Here is a 20107-nt window from a genome sequence, read left to right on the forward strand (position 1 = left end):
AGAAGAGCAGTACACAAAGGTAACAGCTTGGAAACTTAGTGAAAAGGATGACATTAAAAAAGGCCTCCTGAGCCGAGCAGAGTGGAGACTGATGATGAAAAAACACTGTGATGGGGGTGGTGTAAGTGTGTGCCATTAACTGCTCGACCAAAGTGCCCCTTTTTTGGCCACTACACAAAGAGTCAGACTTTTCCTGACTGTTTCAGCTTTCTGCCTCCTTGTCGGGTCAAAATATGGAAATTTGTTCAGCTACTGTTGTGGAAAAGAAAGCCACTAAGAGTTTTAGTCTGGCTTGGTGCAAAGATACTGTCTGACAGACAAAAATCTCCTTTGGCATTACGGGCTGTCTGTGTATCTGAGCCCAAGACCTTTTCAAGGATTGCTTAGTCTCAATAACCCTGCATTTGCCTCCAACTCTGGTATCAGATGACCTGAGACAACAGGACAGGAAGACACTCTGTATGTGTGCGCACTGGAACAGAGAGAGAGGAGAGGGTGGCGGGGAGATCAGGTAAGGTGGTATTGGCAGCCGCTTGTCACCATATGAGAAGGGGGAAGAGTTTGGGTTCCCTTCAGACATGAGTGGGCCCATTCAGGATGGCCAGTCAATGGGAACTCAATCTGGCCGAGCAGATCCAACAGAGCGTTACGCTCCAGCTAACTGAGAGCTTTAAGCCAGTCCAATAAACAAGGACTTTAACATGAGAAGGAAGAGAGACATAGGGACAGCAAGAGACAGAGGAGGGGGGGAGAAAAAGTGGCAGAAAGAAGTAAATGACTGAGATAAGAAGACAGAGCAGAAAATCAAAGCATATGCAAAAGAACAGGAGAACGGTAGATGAAAGGAGATGAAAAGAAGTCAGATATTGGACACATGCAACAGTAAATTCTCTACAGTGGTCAGGGAAGAAGAGAAGGAGAGTCAAAGTCGCTTTTAATTGTGCTGAAATTAAAGGAGGTAGCAGCCTACTAATCCTCGTCCAGTGATTGGAGTCATTTTCCACCTGGATTAGATGGCACTGGCTTATTTGGCCAGACGTCATTATTTGATTTCAGTCAGCTTATACCCCCCTGAGTACAAAAATGTGTGTGTTCTTACACAGAGAGCATGAGTTTCTATTGAACAGTGGGCTTAAGTCTATGTAAAGTACACCTAATCACCAAACACAGAGAGCCACAGACCGGCAAAGTCAAGAGACACACAGGAGACGGAGAGCTGGAGAGTCAACGTACCGTGCTCGACTCGCGTTCTTTCAGAGGAATGGCCAGAGGCGAGTGAAAAGATGAGGGGCCAGGAGAGAGAAAAGCAAAACACAAATTAGTATGGGTGTCACCGCGACTCAGCACTGCAATCAAAGAGCAGTAATAAACCTGCTGTTAGGCCAAAGAACAGTCTCATGATAGCAACTTAATTTTGTGACCACTTGCTAGTAAGGAACACTTTAGAGTGCATTTATAGCTTTATTAATGCTTAATTAATAATTTAGTCATGCTTTATAAAGAAATTACAATCCAGTATTGAACATAATTTAGGCTTTACGTGAAGTTGCTCAGTTGTGAAAAGTTCTGGCTGGTTTTGGTAGCTTTTATTCATAACTGATCATCAATACCTATTTCATAGCCTGGCAACCTAAAATCTGATCCAATAATGGCTTCTAACTGATCCATAAAGCATTCGTAAATAAACAAATGGTTCATAAAGTCGTAAGTTATAGCTTATAAACCTCATAATGTCTGGCTTTTTACAAAGTGGTACTTTAATGTGTAATAACATGGGTGTACATTGGACCAACATTACCACCTACATTTCTGATAAATGACTCATTCCGCCAAGTGTGAAAATATGTCTATCCTCTACACAAGCAGTAGTGTTCAAACTTCTACAATCTCCTTCTTTGCAGTTTTCTAATGTTAGTACAAACTATTTTCACGTCAAAATACATCACGCGTGAGGCCAAGACAATTATACTAAACCCTGTATAAATATTTCCTCACACAGTAGTTCTGTACATAAACATTTAAAAACATACATTGACGTGTTTCTGTGATAAATATATTTGGCTGGTGAGACCTGTTCTTGGCAGGTACAATTACCCATCAGCACTAAAATGCTGCAGGCAGTGTGTGTGGCAGGCTGTGCTCCTCACCTCGGTGCTCCAGGTCATGGTGGTTCTTCTCATCCTTTACAGGCAGGTGGGCCTGGCTGCCAAGAGCGCCCAGAGCCAGCAGGCCGGAGCCAGCGCCTGTCACAGGGGGGAGGCCGGGCGGCTGCAGGCCTGAAGGGTGAGGGGGCAGCTGCACTGGGGGGCCATGGGCAGCGTGAGAGAGGTGTTGAGCCTGAAGCTGCTGCTGCTGTAAACAAACGCAGAGAGACAGGAGACAAGACAGAGGACAAGTGGGTCGGCTGGGAAGTGAATCCATGAATGACCACACTCTACTCGTGCATTAGAGTTGGCTCTGACAGCATTTAGTTCAAGGCCAAACCGTTTATGCATAATAGCAGACTGACAGTCACTGCCAGCAAGCTGATCCAGCTCATTCGCTGTCTGATGGAAAAAACAGACTCTGCTCATAGCTGTGGATGTACAGTATACAAATCATCTGGTTCAGAGTGTTGGATGAATGAAACAGTAGAATACATTAATCTCCCAAACATTTCTGTCTGTTTATTACTATATTTCAGATTCTCAGGGTCTTTAGTACTTGGCTATGCATTATTATATATATTTAAGGCACCATGGGGCAGCAATGTGCCACATCCAATCAATTTCAACATCCTAGCTTACTTACTACATTACAAACTAAGTAAAATGAATATTTTTTTAATCATGAGTGTGCTAAGGCAGTATGTGCACAGTATGCTGCAGACTATTATAAGTTACAGTTATTTTAAACTTTTCAGCAATCAATTATTGTCTTTAAAATGAAAGAAAATAGTATAAAATGCCCATTACTAGTCTTCACAACCCAAAGTGTTGTCTTCAAATTGCTTATTTTGTTCAGTGCAAAAAAGTTTTTGAATTGCCACATTGAGAAGCTGCAACTACACAGGATTTGATGTTTGACAAGCGATTTAAGCCACGGATTATCCAAACTGCTGTTGATTAAAGTTAAAGTTGGCTGAATCAGCTCTGTGACAAGGTCTGCTCGTGGATGGAAAAGACCACCTCCACTTTTACTCTACAGGCCTGGTTCCCTTTTCATATCATGCGCTGCACTTATTACAACACGGCTACACTTATCACTGCTGCTTCACAAATTGCTCATTGTTTCTTACTGATGGTATGTGACCTTTATCTGACAACTGTGTTCGGCTCAACAACACCATTCGACCCAAACCACCGTGCTTCAATCATAGTTGGGACAGTTAAAAAATCAATAGGTCCACACTTGAAAACCTCAAAACCTTTCAACACCCTGGAAAACCAAGCAAGCATGCCCTCCTTCAGCAAAACACTGTTAAGCACAGACACAGTAGAGAACACACACACACCTCCCAAGAGACCATGAATGTCTGTGAGAGAGAGGCAGCCAGAGAGGAGAGAGTAGATAGACAGGAGTTAAATAGCCACTCAGGCAAGAGGGAAGCAAGTGCTTTAAAACAAGGTTAAATAACACTTAGCACATCCATCAACTGCCTCTCCAAAAAGAAAAAAAACATGATTGCTATTCTGCTTGCGAGATAGAACTTCAACTTCATCCATACATTCATTATATAAAATGGAGAAACTAGACGAGGGTATATCTAGTGGCTCACCACATTTGAAGGTTTATTTAGCAGCTGGCCATTATTCAGTCAGCTCATTATGTCGAGCTGGACCTGAAGCCGTACAATGGATATAAGCAAGTGAAGGGCGGCATTGTTAATCGATATTGTACTGGTGTGCCAAGCAGCCTATTTGTTGTGAAAGAGGAAAAGCGAGCGAAACGAGAGAAAGGGGCAGCCAGAACAAGAAAAGGAGGGAGAGGCAGAATCAGAAAATAACAAGAGAATGAAAGAGAGAGTGAGCGAGGGATTGAGGCAGGGACGTCCCTATTGAGTGTGCCTAATGAGGAAAAGCGTGCAGGGATCATTATCAAGAAGCCTCATTAGCGAGCTATGGCTGAGAAGAGGAGAGACGAGGGAAGGGAGTCGTGAGGGGTGGAGAGAGAGAAGAGAGGAAAAAATTCAGAAAATAAATTGCTTCCAATTCAATATTCATGGATAAAGAGCTGGCTTCCTTTCACACTTATCTTTTTTCATTATGTGTAAATGCCGCAGCAGCTCAGGCAACTTCCACAGGAAACAGGCAATTAAAGTTAACTAGGCGAAACTGGCTCCCTGCAGAACAGTACTGTCAGGTGGAACAAGCATCAACAGCACCAGCACAAACCAGCTGGCAGACTGGCTTAATAAGTCTGGCAATGATCGCCACATTACCCACTTATTTTGTGCTTTACAGCGGTTTCTGTAGCTCATCATATTTTCCTCATTCGGCACGACAAAGCTTATACTACAACCTACATTTAAAAAAAAAAAAAGAAAAAAAGAACAAAACTGTTTTGAAATAGGACTGAGACATGCTAAACATTTTTGTGGTTAGTCGTCACTTGAAGACAAAGTTCTGTCAAATCGGTGGCACCTGAGCCAGGCAGGCGAAGGACAAGATGCCAAAAATATTCAAAAACACCAAAGTTGTGCCATCCCCAAAAAGCATCATCTCCCTTCACGAAACAGATGTTAGACAGCAAGCAAGCAATTCAAAACACTTCTCCTCTCAACACTGACCATGAAAGCTGGGTAGACACTATGAGGCGGCTGCTGCTGCTGGGTTAGAGGAGAAAGGAAGAGGAGAAATTCAGCCAGAAATGATAAACAAGACACAGATGATGTTTTTCATCGATCAACTCATCTTCAGGTCTATAAAAAGAGTTCCAGGCAACAGATTTAAAAATGCTTGTCCAATTTACAGTCCAAACGCAAAGATATTCAGTTACTTCTGAATCTATCAAATATTCACATCTACGAGGCAACTGAAACTTAGAATAAAACCTCAGATGTTAACTGCCGGTGGTTAAATCTGTGAATGTTGAAAAGTTCAATCATTTGTCAATGTGGACCCTCTTATTCTGTAATACAGCAAATATGCATATTCAAATAAAACATGGAAAGATGAGATGATCACATTAAGCAAATAAATAGGACTGACATCAAAAACAAAACCAGGCGGTGTTAAAGTTTATGTCGTGTTACACAGAAGATACGTGATAGGAAGCACACCATCTGTAACTGACTCGTTAACCATTATCCAACTACAATCTCGCCCTATGTTGAAATCATGGAAATGAGGGTAGGAGCATGGAAATGAGCCGGCACCGCTGACACTTGTCAAATCAGCCTCAATCACATGTCGCCTCTGGCCAAAGCTTATGTAAAACAGTGGCGAACAGAGGACACCAGGTTGTGTCTTTGTCTCAGCTTTTCAGTCCCCTTACACAGGTCAGCCTCGTGGTTTAATCGTGTTTAATATTATGGGACCAATGTGTTACCACTTATAAAAAACCACATTGTTAATTACTAGTTTGCTTCTTTCTATAGAAAGACCACTTCAAATGCAATTCATAGCTTTGTGTACGTCATAGCGCCTGCAATCAGACAGCTGTCACATTGTCACGTAAATCAAGTTTCACTTCCTTTTATATGACATTTCTTTCTATGCCATTAAGATACATGAGGGGGCAAAATTTTAGGAAGATATTTAAATGATCTAGAGTCCAGTGCACCATCACTCTCTATGACCTCAAAAGTAAACATAAAGTAGAATTATGTGTATGAAAATGCACAAGCTCTGTAAAAGTTGAATTTATGGCAGAGCTGTTGCACTGGGTGGCATTAGTTTCTACTGGTGTACGTAATAAAGTGGTGGGCAAGTATATATATGTGTTCACTGTATGACATACTGACAGCGTTCGCTTCAGGTGGATCGTACGGTGTGAACATCTATCTTATGTGTGTGTTGATGCTTGTGTGTCTACACTCCAATCTTGTTTCTGATCTAGCTGCTGTAGAAAGCTGCTTGAGTCTATCTGAGGCTCTAATGACACCACAGCAGCAGCACTTCACTCACACTACAGGGACATGGTGATTGATCACCTGCCATGTCTTCGCTACAATAATTAAAGCCTGTTTTCCTGTGTGTGGGCTAATGTGTGTGTGTGCGCGCGTGTGTGTGTTCAGTCTAGCCCAGCCCACTCTTAATGAAGGCAGGGTCATTCCTGTTGTGGACAATCTCACTGAGACGGTTGGGAAAGAAAAAAAAGAAAAGGAAACAGCAAGTAATTAGTTTTAAAACTGGGGGTTGTGCTCCTGGCTCATTTACCTTAATCGAATTTCGATATCCGCCTCTCATTGGACTTGACCCCCTACCACTGGGCCAAGCTAACCGCTGACTAACCTCTGCTACAGAGGGCTAATCAAATAGGGTCAGTTATCCATCAGGGTCCATGTTGGCTATTAAAAAGCAGCTTGGTTTATAGTTTTTAAATAAAAGCAGATGGGAGACCAAGTCACTAAATAGCCTATTTGTCCAGAGTGGACTTGTGTTTTGGGTTGTGGAAACAACTAAAAGGCCAATAACAGATTTTTTGAAGTCCTCTTCTTTCCTCCATTAATGTCTGGACTGCTGCAGATGTTTTTAAATAAAACATTGAACCATGATTAAAATAAAACACTATGGATAATAAATGTCCAAAACACTTAAAAACCCAGTGAGAAAGAATACTGATGAAGGCATATTGCCACACGCACACTGTGTTATTTAGACCTTATTTATGATCAGCTGAGTGAGAAAAAACGTTCTTCAACAGGATGTGGTAATTCCTAATCTGAGATCAGTGATTTCTGATAGCTACAACAACATCTTCTACCAGATGTAAAGATTCACCACTGGTGGGAGTTGCATGTAAATAAAATCCAATATTAGCATTAATAGATTCAATTTGGCTGATTTAAAAGAATCTATATCTGACATTATTTGCTAGTGTCTGGTTTTTAGTTTTTGACAAGGTGCTACATATACACAACACAACAAGAAATGCTTGATTTAAGCTAGGTAAATGAAGCAACTTGAAGCTAGCAAGCTGTGGTAATCCTCAGGTTACATGTGTAAATGCAAAGTTGCAATAACAGGAGATTTTCACGTTCTCTCTATTGTGCCAACACTGCTTGAGTGCAGCCTAAATCTTTTATTCACTACACCTTACAAATGTTCAGTACCTGCTAAGTTCATACTCCTGTAATCTCTGTTGCAATCACAATGCTTGTCCTGACCTGGCCACTCTAATTCCTCCTGCTATTGGGTCAGAGGTAGGGGTAAGCCTGTTGGCTGAAACCTTTTATCTAATTACAGTGCAGCCAAAGTGAAATCTGAGAAACACCATGATCTGATCTCCGTCTGGACTGTGAGGCTATATATCAGATGTTCTTTGACTTTGCCCAACAGGAGAAAATCAGAGCAGAGCTTTAGTTAGGAACTGCACTCTGCATGCTGACAGGTGATGGTTAACCAACAATGAGAGAAATTACAGCAGTGAACACAATATTGACAGAACATTGCAAACATTGCAAACTCAAACAAAAACATATTAAACCTCTAGAGACAGGGACAAGTCTGCACAAGTAAAGAGGACATGGCATCACTAGTTTGTATTCAGTCTGAACATTCAAATGGCACAGACAGGAGGAGGAAAATGGTTGCAGATTAATACATTAAGCTACTTTTATCCCCTTTTCACCCCTATTTTCCTCCTGAATCTATTGCCCTTTCCCAGGTTATCCTCGACATGCAACACTTCAGCTGAAGTGCAGAAAGGTGAAATAAACCTGCAAGCGTAATGCAGCACGCTTGAAAAGCTTATATGTGTGTATCAGAGTGCTGGTCCTCCTCTGTGCATGCAGTTTTGTCCCTCGCCTCAGGTCAAATGAAGTAAGAAAAGGGGGTATACACACAGTGAGAGGCAGATTGGGAAGTCCACGTACCCCGATGATAGCATTCAGCTCAGTCATCGTCACCTGCTTGGCCCGCTCAACAGCCTGAGCCACCTGCTGTTGATGCTGCAAGACACAAACACAACGATTACATTTGTGACGGAGAAGAATTCCTTCAAAGAGAACACATCCTGGCCTGCACTGACGGTTCACCTACAAGTTTACAAATGGAAACCTCGGCTGAGACGAGAAAATACTCCACAATGCACAACAGTCACTTAATCCTACTCCAAGTTTGATAAATATACCTCGCCTCTGTAGGACTGTACACAATAAGGTATCTTATAGTAGGCACCAATTTATAAGAACAAAGAAAACAAATGATTAACCAAAGAAAAATAACTACTAAGGATTTTATCAAGAATATATTAACCAATAAGGTTGGTGCAACAGTGTTTGTGCATCCCTCAGACATTAGTTAAAATCCATGTTGGTGATTTTGGCAGCTGGATTAATCTTGTAGGGCCACAGCTGGTAAAACTTGGTTAAAAAAAAAAATGCAGATCAGAGTGAAGAAAAACCAGTAAATATGATTTTTTTTTTTGTCAGGAGGGTTGGGATGGATAATTTTCTTTCTTGGTTGTTCTCCAGGAAAGTCTGTAATTTCTGCAGAACTCTTGACTTCTATTGTTCTGTTTCTCATTGGCTATTTGTTGACTAAGAACTGTTGGAGTACAAAACGAAGTGCCGCTTCTTAAAATAATGCACTTGTTAGTATTTAATTTCTAATACAAATACATTATTTTGGGTGCAACGCTGCTAAAATGATCAATTTGACAAACTTTTCATTATTTAAATAATAAATCTGTATTGTTATGTGCAAGGAATTAATGTCTTGCTCATTTCTTTGGCAGGGTCCCTGCACAATAGCCACCCTCACAATTTCCTGCACAGTTATAGTACATTGTGAAAGAAATTAGCCACATTCTCATCCTTAAAATGCTCCAAGCTGGGTTGACTCACCTCTTGTGACAAGAATGGCATGATCTGTGCCAGAATTGCATTGAGGCGTTTGGCAATCTCAGTCTGCAGGAGAAGAGAAAGAAAATATTAGATTGACATGCTCTCAGCATACTGCACGCCACGGGCAAGAGAGGAATTAAGCAGTTAAATTACCTATAAAACAACACTAATGTCTGCAGCATCCATCAGGACAGACCATGTATTTCTTAACTAAACTGGGACCGCCTTCGAACAAATTTACTTCCCCCTCTCTCCTGCCTCCATTAGGCTCAGGCCTTATTTCATTAGGAGGCTGAAATATGCTAATACCATCTGGCTGGAGAGAGCCTAATGAGGTCCATACTTCATAATTACGGCCCATACAGAGGGGGGTAGGGAACGCTGAAGCAGACAGGTTAACTCTCTGGCCCTATCTATCAGAGGCATCTTTGGTATCGACCACAGAATATTAGCTGGCAGAGTAAGATGATACCCCAGGGCTCCTCGTACATAGAGCACTTTACAGCGCTGCATTTGGACAAATGGATATGCTACGCTGCCCGCCTACCGCACTTGAAGGTCCCAAGACATTTTGCCCAAACCCATTTCCTTTTTTTAAAATCTGCACTTTCCACGGACAGACGAGGAAGATGAGGAGGAGAGGAACACAAAAGTAGAAAGAATAAAAGAGACGGGGTGGGGTATGTGTGGGGGTGATGAATGGTGAAGTGAAACCCTCTGATTTGACACTAAAGTAATGTGGTTTGACTGAACCGGGGGAGGAGAACTAATTGATTCTGAGAGATTAGGGGTGGAGGCCCAGCAGGTGTGTGTGGGTTGAAGAGGTCCTTCCCGCCGTTTTATACGCCGCCGCATTCCACTCATTTTCTCCCTTAACCTTGTTTGACTGTGAAAGGGGAAGGGAGGAGAGAGAAGGAGAAAGAATGGAGAAAAGGGGGACACAGGAGGTGCCAGTAGCTTTCTGCACAACCTCTGTTCCACTCTTCATTTTTTGAGAAAGGACGGCAGGAAAGAGAAGGAAAGAAGAGGAGGGGGCAGACCTTTGCTGGCCTGTCAGGAATTATCTCACAACCCCCGTCTGACCTCAGACGCTCTGTGCTTTCTACCCTCCCTCCTCCTCCAAACGCTTCTTCACACCCCTTCATGCTAATCTCCACTACTCTCCTCTGTGCCCTCCCCTCCTTCCTCTTCCTCTCTCATCTTCCCCCTCTTCTGTTGCTGGGGCAACGCTATCTGGCACGGCTGATCGTTATGTAAATTGGGCTGGGGCTCTGACCAGAACAGCCTGTAAAATCATATTAGGCGCAGCACAGAGGCAGGTCATTAAATTGAATTTTCGGCCTGTCGATCTGATCGGCACGGGAAATTAATGAGGGATAACTGGGAGTGGGGAGGTGGGGCGGGGGCTGCACTGGGGGGGGAGGCTGAAATAGAGGGGTGGGGGCGCGAGAAAGAGAGGGAGGGAGCTCTTTGGAGACTCATAAACCATCATCATTAGCGGGGGCTGGATACAATGACACATGGTAGGGTACGAGTGTTTCAGTATCACACCACTTCTCTGGAAATGGCTGCAAGGGGAGCAACATGGGGCTTGTAGAAACAGCGGTATGCTGATACACTCAGCTATTAGAGCGACTGCATTACAAACCCTCACTCACACAGAAAGGCATCCATTTGTTCGTAGCAAATCACCACTTCAGAGCCGCCATTTGAAGCCAACAACATTCATGGAATTCAGGTGCACTCTGCCTTTTTAGTTGAATTGTTTAGCGCACTGTGCTAAAAACACAGGTTTCTCTCAATGATTCGCTATGAAAGGCAAGTTGGAGCACCAGGTGCTTCGAGAGCTGAGATCACGCTGAGCTCCTTTTTTTCTTTTTTCTTTTAGTTCAATGTTCCCCAAACCCCCGACTTCCTCAGAAATTTACCCCCAAGTTGAAATATTACTTTAGGGCCAGGAAATAAAACAATGGGCCAGACTTCCTTTGCGTCCATTTTTTGTTTTTCTTTTTGTGGCCCATTTAATGCTATTTCATATCTCAGCTACAATTTAAGAGAACGTGACTCACACATCAACCTAAGAAACCTGCTGTAAACCCCTCAACTGAGGCGCTGCCATTATCAGCTACATCATATCCTTCCTTTTCAAATTTAGTCACTCCACTCTGTTCAGACAGAGTTCACACATGTTAAGGGGGGCAAATGGGCACACGGCATATTTGCACGACTTTTTGACAGCCATTTTGAAGGGGAAAAACACTGATAACACATCCAATGACTCGCAGCACTCATAACGACTCCCACTTTACTTTGGAGGCACTATTTTCCACAGTGCTTTTAGTGGCAGAGACAGGCACTGGAAAGAGTTTATTGTCACTTAAAGCCACTGAAAACAGAAGCCTTTGAGCCAGCAGAAGCTTTTCACTGCAGCTCCACAATTACAGGTACTCAGGGTTGTCTAGTAGCACCAGAGCTTGGAGAGGCTCTCTCTCCATTGCATGCCTCCGTCAATGGTGCGTTGAAAGCCATTTGGCTGTTTGTCGCTCCAGGCATTAGCCCCCGAGTGGAGAGCAGAGTCTCTGACGAGGATTCAATTGGCGAGGAAAACAAGTGGCATATGATGGAGGAGGGGGGGGCAGAGATGGCTGTTTCTGAATTATCTTCTCAGCCAGAGCAGAGGAAGAAAGAGGCACTTAGAGGTATCTTGTTCATTACAAATGCATGAAGAATATTTTGCATGTGCATGTCATTCTATTTTGAGCTCGTACACACAAAAAGGAAGTGACATCCTTTTCTGCAGGGGAGCATATGGAAATGGGCTGTTTTCCAACAGATTACATCAGATTTCGTTAGAGTTCAAACCATCATGTAGACAATATTTTTTATACTTCTCATTTTAAATTATGCAGTTTACATGTACACACACACACACACACACACATGTACACACACACACACACACACACAAACACACAAAAATGTAATCATCAGCCGGTTGAGTACACACACATACACCCAAACGCTAATTGTGTAACACTGTTCTACCAGCTCTTCTAGCCTGGCTATCAAAATAAAGCATGTCTCACAGCCTCCAGTAACCTCGTCAACCTCCCTCGAGAGACTGTGTGTGTGTTCTCGTAGTCAGTTTGTTTTGGCTTTGAGACAGATCGGCCATCATCACCTTGGCAAACAATTCCAGGAATCCTGTATAAATTATTCATTTGCACAAGCTCTCCTTCTCCCTCCCTCTGCTCCTCCTTTCACCCTCTTCCTCCAGGAAACGGACACGACTCCCCTTGATAAAGCACTTTCCCCATTTCCCTCATTCATTCAACAAGTGAGGAAATGGACATGTATGGTAGATTCACAAAATGGCTACCTATGGCACAACAAAGTTGAGCAGCCAAGTACAAAAAAATCTTGGGTTTCATTCTTTTTTTTTTCTTTCCTGTTCTTCTTGGTTTCAATTTACCAAAGAAGGAACTGAAATCAAAATGTAGGCAAGCGTACAACAGAGATAAACAGGGACCACAACAGGGAACTGAGGTAGTGAAAAACAAAGCAACCCCCACCTCACCGACACCACAAAGTCAGCAGGGCACGTTGCTGAGGCAGCCTAATGAGCTGCGCTAATTAAAATCACTTATTGACAGCAAGCGAGGGTGATTACCTCCACCCTGCACTCTTTGCCATCATAAGAGACACTGTCAAAACAAATTACCCCCCGGCAGCCACACAGATCCCTTTCATAGCAACTATTCAGCAGCAGCGTAGGGAAAACTGCGTATCTGCTGGAACTTGAATTACAGTGTGTTTGTGTATAAAGACACAACTGGTGTTACCACATTTATTCATATGTGCGCACATGTTTGTGCCCATTCCCCTTTCTTTTCAATCCAGCTTTGTAGCGATAACAACACCAAGTGAGTTTATCACATCTGTTTTCACACTGCAATAAATCTTCAACACAGGCGAAGTAATATGCCTGCCTGGATCCAATAATCCAGCCTCCCTCCCTTCGTACCAATAACAGGGACAGCTAAGGGCCGTCTGTTTACCTCGCGCTGATGTCATCACAAACACTCGTTCACCAGGGATGGGAGAAGGGGGAGAGAGAGAGGAAGGGAGGTGGCAGGAATCATGCATTATTCAGAGAGCTCCGTCGACTCCACTGGGCTTATTGATAAACAAAGGAGATGCACCGGAGAGGACAAGTCGATTAACCCATTTACCCCGAGGCCTCCCGCTCCTCTCCCGTCTCCATAGCCCCTTTTTACCCACTTGTTTTGTCCACCGCCAACCAGCATCCACCCACAACAACCAGCTCCACCCCCACCCTGCATCGCCTCAACCTCCTTGTTGTTGATAAGTGCCTGACAGAAAATGCTCAAGAATGTGGAGGGGGGGTGTGCAGGTTTAGCGCCTTGATAAAGAGAAAACACACCTAGTTAGGACGTTTGTGCACAAACACACACACACGCACAAACACACACACCACGTGCCTCGAAAAAAAAAAAAAAAAAAAAGTCTACGCCTGATGAATTGCGCAGTGTGCTGCTGTTCCAACTGGGCTACCCTCCCACTGATGCCATTAACCTTCTGGATCTGAGGGCCATGAAGCTTCCACCCCACCTCTCTCCGTCTCTCTTTCTCCCTCTCTGGCAGACTCCCACTCTCATACATCATATCACACAGCTAATGACACAAGGGCCATCATTCACATCACATCGTTGAGGTGGCGGGGCACAAAGAGGAGGGGAAAGCAATGAAAAGACATAAGGGCGCGGAAGAGGAGGTGAAAAGGGAGATCTGAAGAGGCAAAGGCGACAGAGAGAAACAGACCGCAAGACTGAATCAGAGAAAATGGAAATGTAAGTGTAGAGCGATAAAAGAAGGGGCATGTGGCGATCACGTTAATCTTTTTCCCTCTTTTTCACACTACACAGATGTGAGTTTCACACGGCTGACTAAAGTGCCTCAGGTCACATCTTTAGCTAAACAGCGTTGTTTTACAGGTTAGTTTACAGGTGTCATTTGAATTTTAGAGAGAGGTGATTTTGCATTTAGGGCTGTGGTGTCTACAGTCTGTGTGGGATCTGCAGATGTCTTATCCAAACATCGCCAAAAGTTATACAGCAGACGACAGCCAACCGTGCACATGTATACTCCTGATCCTGTGCACACATCTAAAGTCTTCAGATGAGATACTCAAAATACTCTGACACCTTACAGGTATGAAGCAATCTGAAGAAAACTACACATGCTGTTGTGTGATAATGACTTTTTAATGTCTATATATATTTTAAATCGATCTGCAAACCTTGAGCAGCAGCAGCCAACTTCTTTCATTATCAGAAAAATCTTTATTTAATTTTTTGATTGTTTAGTCCTTAAAATGCCAAAGAAATGTTAAAAAAAATACTGACCAAATTTGCCAGGAGGCCAAAATGACATCCAAACGGAGCTGCTTTTGTGCAATCAACTGTCTTAGAGAGTGGTATTTTTTCTTGATTATTATCTGATCAAATTGTTCTTGTCACATTTTATTAAGCTATTTTTTTCAACACTACAAAAAACACACACTGAGTCCAACTTGAAGTGAGAACACCCATTTCCAATATGGCATTAGCACCACTCGAAAGACAAAAAACACATAACAGGGTCTCCGAACAGAGCACTTATTTTCATCCTGAGGAATATGAGTGTTCTGCTGCAGCTAGTGAGCTGTTCGTGTCTTGCTCAAGGACACTTTAGCAGGGTACAAATCTTGATGGGGTTTAAAGTTAATTCAGTATATAGGTTGAGGGAGGGTTTTTACAACAAACCTGAATCTAATTCTCTGGACATGACAAACCGAAAGATCACCTGGAAGCAAACTAACAAAGATGCCTGATGTGTAACCTGGCCACTGTTTCTAAAGGTTAAGATGATTTTAATGCATCTGTCTCCACTCTACTGAAATGGCTCCTTGGGTGGTGAAGAGGGAACTGCAGATATTTTTGCCCTGTTCATCTGTAAAAGTCTTTCCACTGCAGCATGATGCCCAGTGCTGGGTGGCAGCTGAACTAATGAGCTTTTAGCCCAACTGGCACTGGGGAGGCAGACAGAATAATGCAGGCATGTATGTGTGCGCACACACACACACACAGACAGAAGGACAAACCACACAAAAACACATCCTCTTAGACTGTCTGCCAAATACTTCACTTTAATCTTATCAAACCATCCCCATCAGGCAGCGTGCCCTTCGCGTTGTTTAGCCTGTCAGCATTTTCACTACAGGAAGCCAGTATGTGTATGCCTCCTAAAGGCATTTAAGGATGAGGGTAGAAACTAAGGTCAGGTATGCATGTGTGTGTGTGTATGTTTATATTCGTCAATCACTAGGGGGAAAAAAAACAGCAGTGTTTTGGCTGTACACAGACCAACTCTGATATGGCTACATACCTGTTTGTGCATCTCAATGTTGAGCCCATAGGACATCTCATAGTACTGTAAAGAAAAAAACAGACAAGGGGGGAGGAGACAAAACATTAAAACCTTAATTTAAAACACTTATTATTTATGCAAAAAAAAGAAAGAAGAAGTGGATATTTATCCTCAATAACATGTATACCTTTGCTTAATTATACACAACAAAGTAGAAATCCCAAGTTACACTTGACTTTTCTCTCCTGAGAAACAGACAATTTGTTTGTGGAACAAGACTACGACATACAGTGGTTGACTGGTATGACATTTTTATCAGCACTTTACCCAAACAATAAAAGAGAAGTTGAATACATGTTGCAGAACACGTCTGAACCATTAAAAACACGCTGTCATTAACTAAAGAAGTTGACAACTTCATGTACTTTTTCCAGTCACAGCAGACAGACGACTGGCTGCTTCTACTGGGCACTGTCTGTCTTTGAGCACAAACACCGTCTATGGCTTCAAAAACCAAGGAGAAAGCCAAATACTATTATTGAAAACAACATTATCTGCTGATGATTGCCAAAAGCTTGTGAGCCCACCAACAGATACAAACTAAAGTCTGGTAGTTTGTCTGTCTTGTTTATCAAACACACAGCAAACAGCTTCCATTTATTATAGCTACTCCCACCACCTTCTGGTTCCTCGCAGGGAAAATAATATTTAACAAACGTACTGCTGCGTTTGGTTAAAGTCATTCCTTTCATGTACAAACAAGATAAGCATGCACACACACAAACTAAGAGTGAGGTCTAAGTTACATCACTTGTCAGATAAAGATTGTTCTTTTTCCATGTACACAATGAAGCCTTTCCTGTATTAGCAGGAACCTTTGTGTTGGGTTGTCTTTAAAAAGGCACAGATTTCTTTGTCTCTATTTGATGATCAGGGAGCTTTGAACTGAATGCAGCATTATTTAATTTCAGTGTTGAAACTGTCTTGCATTTAACTCTTCACAGCACTTTGATAGAAATCAGGCACTCGTCTCTGCTCTCAAGTGTGGTTTCCAACAACAAAGTAAAATGCAAAACCGCTCAAAAATGTTAATAACTAGTACGGTTGGGTAATATTTTAATATTAGTGGTTATAGATCTTGCATGACTGCAACTAAAGACTTATTGTCATCATAAACTAATCTGATGATTATTTCACTGTCTGGCTACAAAATCCCCAAAAAACAACTTCACATTACATGTTTTTACAAAACAACACTCCAAAATCCAAAGAATTTTAGTGAACAATCGTAGAAGACAAAGAAAAGTAGCAAAATTTCCAGTTTGAGACTGTTAACAGCATATGCCTTGCATTTTTGAATGGAAAAATCATTTAAATGATTCATCCGTTAACAAAATACATGCTAACTCTAACTGTTTTTGGCTGATGCAACAGAACACATGTAGTTCATTACACTGAACATCAGTTCGATTGATTTATATCAGATTTTGCCTCCATTCACATAGTGAGTTGTTCTAAGGTCTCTGAAAAAGTATTCTTGTTAACGTTTTAATGTTTAGCCCCAACAAGTAGTCAAAAAAGAAAAAAAAACACACAAAGTGTCTCCATATCTGAAAAACCCCTGGTTGTGACCCCCATGGTTCACTCTGGGAGAGCTAAGAAGTTAAAAAAAAAAAAAAAAAAGGCCACAGGAAACCCTCTAATTCATACACAAAGCCAGCAGACTAGTCATTAACCCCCAGTGGGTCATGTTGGGTGTGTTAAGGAGGAGTGGTGGAGGGTCATAAAGAGGACCCCAGAGCCATAGAGGGGGGTCGTCACACCCGACAATCAATAGCTGGACATTTGACCCCAGCTAGAGTTTCAACTGCCCCTCCACTCACCCCCACCCAGCACCTTCTTATCCAATGAAAACACAGGCGTGAGTCAACAGTCTCACACGGCCTTTGCAAAACACCAGGGCTGCACCACCTGTGACGGCTCACCTGAGGCAAAAGGGAGGATACGGCATTAAATCAGATTCACAGCTTTACAGTTATGGCTCTTACCATGACGTAGTGACGCTGCATCTCTGTCTTTTCATTGGCTAGTTTGTCATACTCCACTTTAAGACTAAAGGAATAGAAAAGGGAAAGAAAATAATGTTCCTTTTGTGCGATACTTTCAAGACATTGTTACACATATAACAAAAGCAAAAACAAATGCACAACATATGTATTTTCTGTGCTACTGCTGCATGAAGCTACAGTAATGGAACAAAACAGTGGCAGCTTCCTCTTCCTATTGTTTCTAGGAAGCCAGTGCTGTTTACAGTAGTCATTACCTGTGATACTGGGCCTGCAGGAACTGAAATTCGTCTTTAATCCTATCACAGGACTCTGCCACTGTGAACTTGAAGCCAGGCTGACCTGGCTGGTGAGGTGCCTGAAAAGTGCACAAGGTTTGAGAAACCACAGGTGTAAATAACATCATCACAAGTCTCATGTCTCTTTTGCCACTTCCTCCTCGTTCTTTCTTGGTAAACTGTGTTTTTTTTTTGTCTCTCTCTCTCTCTCTGTCGCTTTATCGTTTGTCTTCTCATTTCCCCTGAGCTTTGACTGGCGGGAGGAGACAGCCGCTTCCACTCAACAACATGTGCAATGACAGAGGTGGATCACTTAATCTGTCTGCAAAGTAGTGTAACATGGTATGCAGGGGATGTTGAGGGGCGATTAAAAAATAATCATGCACACAGTTGTGAGATTTCTGTGCACAATTAACCTTTTGGAGCTGCAAAAAATGCAACTACTCTACAATGCATTGAGAAATTAAGTCAGGTTGTAGAAGGGGGCGATGATCTACTTTACTGACTTGAACAAAATCTTCAATAAACACCATCTCCTGGCAGAGTGAAGCGCCTCAGCAGCACCGATGCAGACCATAAATAGTAAGGTGTGGATCAGCAGCTCCACTCTGAAGAGCTAATTAGGCTATTTTGAAGGGCGGTGCATTTGCATCAATTTACAAATAGTGACAAAGACAGCTACTTACCGGATGCCGGCCTTGCGGATACATGTCGAGTCCTTTACACAGGGGAATCGGTGTGTTCTCTCCCTTTCTTTCTCTCCGTAATCCCAGTGAAGGTGCGGTAAATCACCGCCACCCCCTCCCCTGTATACGCAGGATGGCGGCGGACAAAGCCTTGTTCTCGGCTGCGAGGCGCACACTCAGACCCCGACCACTGGATGTATCACCTCCCCGGCCTTTCTTTGTACCTAAACAAACAGAAAACGGGGCACAGCTGAGGAGCTGGATCACATTCACAGCACCTAAAACAACACGAATTAAAGCTTTATTAACTTGCTCCACTATCTGTTACGTAAAATGAGAATAAAGTGGGGGGCTTTGTGGCATCTTTAAAAAAAAAAAAAAAAAAGAATGTTAAAATATTTTCCACTTTGTGTCAAAAAAAAAACTAAATCTGTCGCCTCGATTTGCATTACAATGAAGAAGGAAAAAAAAACAGCCAGCAAAATGTGTTTGATCCCATGTATCAAATAAATCCCAAAGTTTAGACTTTTGATCACACCCGCAACGACACGATGCTCTGGTTTTTCTCGTAAATCTAACGAGTTGTCTTCCATAAAGAGAACAAGAACACACGCAACGGTTGTTTTTGGTGGTCCGGGAAGATCAGAAAATAGGGAGCTGCTGCTTTCAAAGTCGGCTGCCATAAAGCCACACCACCACCACCACCTCCTCCTCACCACCCGTCTTGTTAGCGGCTCTCTTCATGTAGCCCTTTTTACCTTTGTCTCGACTGATTCCTCCCCTCCTCTGCACAGGTACAAAAAACAGTATCCACACAAACAGCTTAATATCCTTGACTTGTAAGCGGAGGCTGATAAGAGCAGAAAATGTCCGTCGTCGTTTCTGCTATTTTTCTTCTTCTTTGCCCCCCTTGGGAGTGCTTTAAAACCCCGGGTGATCCCGAAGCGGAGAGCGGCGTCTCCGTCCCGGTTCCTCTCGCTCCGTCGCTCGGACGCTGGAAACCCCTCGACTGGGACGAGTTGTTTGACCGCAGACAACTTCAAAGAAAGCCCGTGTTAGATCCAGCAGCGTTGCGCGAATCTCCTCCAGTAAGTCCAGAGATGGTTATTCAGCGAGTAAACTGGTTAAATTTAGTTTAAAAAATTAAAAATGTCGGCCGTCGTGAAAAACACCGCCAGCCTGCCGTTGGGCTCCCAGTTCCTCCGCCGCGCGCTCTACCACACACAGACTGTGCACTGACACGAGGACCCGACTGCCGAGAGCCGCCGCCGACCAATCGGCTTTCTCCGGAGGAGTTTAGCAGCCCCGGCCAATCACGGCTTGCCGTCCCCCACGTGGGGTGTCCCCGAACATACGCGTTCCGATTGGCCCTTCGCGACGTGTGACCTCACATGTTCGCCATCTTGGATTTGAAGTGACATTCAGCGCGTTCAACAACTTGTTCAAAACAAAGGTAATAATTTATACGTCCGCGCGTTGCAGCCCAGCGTTATTGCAACGTAATAAACCGACGACTTTTTTTTTTTTTAAATATCATTTAAAACTCACACACTGCTGGTGGGAAAATAACTAGCCAAGAGACAGAGTGTGTTATTTTTAACAAAAACATTATGAGAACAATTATCAGCCTGAGTGTATGTTTTGTTTGACACAGTCCAG

The 20107-nt window shown here is 43.0% G+C and overlaps 1 protein-coding gene across 7 annotated transcripts in view; it reads right to left on the reverse strand.

Moving 5' to 3' along the window:
- Positions 1 to 19664, reverse strand: part of tle3b (TLE family member 3, transcriptional corepressor b) — a 31954-nt gene extending 12290 nt beyond the window's left edge. Inside the window, exons 1-10 of one of the 7 annotated variants that reach the window (XM_008276038.1) lie at positions 19207 to 19664; positions 18449 to 18672; positions 17742 to 17842; positions 17467 to 17530; positions 15437 to 15481; positions 8990 to 9052; positions 7988 to 8092; positions 4769 to 4807; positions 2148 to 2352; positions 1234 to 1250 (exon numbers count right to left, since the gene is read on the reverse strand). In XM_008276038.1, the coding sequence (XP_008274260.1) occupies positions 1234 to 1250; positions 2148 to 2352; positions 4769 to 4807; positions 7988 to 8092; positions 8990 to 9052; positions 15437 to 15481; positions 17467 to 17530; positions 17742 to 17842; positions 18449 to 18472 (663 nt within the window). In that variant the 5' untranslated portion in view covers positions 18473 to 18672; positions 19207 to 19664. Of the gene's footprint in view, positions 1 to 1233; positions 1293 to 2147; positions 2353 to 4768; positions 4808 to 7987; positions 8093 to 8989; positions 9053 to 15436; positions 15482 to 17466; positions 17531 to 17741; positions 17843 to 18448; positions 18673 to 19206 lie in introns of all 7 variants that reach the window. The other 6 variants (XM_008276034.1, XM_008276041.1, XM_008276039.1 and 3 more) reach the window with 6 other exon arrangements.
- Between the last annotated feature and the right edge of the window lie 443 nt (positions 19665 to 20107).

The sequence above is a fragment of the Stegastes partitus genome, unplaced genomic scaffold (genome assembly GCF_000690725.1).
Source record: "Stegastes partitus isolate 25-593 unplaced genomic scaffold, Stegastes_partitus-1.0.2 Scaffold64, whole genome shotgun sequence".
In the NCBI taxonomy this organism is placed as follows: domain Eukaryota; kingdom Metazoa; phylum Chordata; class Actinopteri; family Pomacentridae; genus Stegastes; species Stegastes partitus.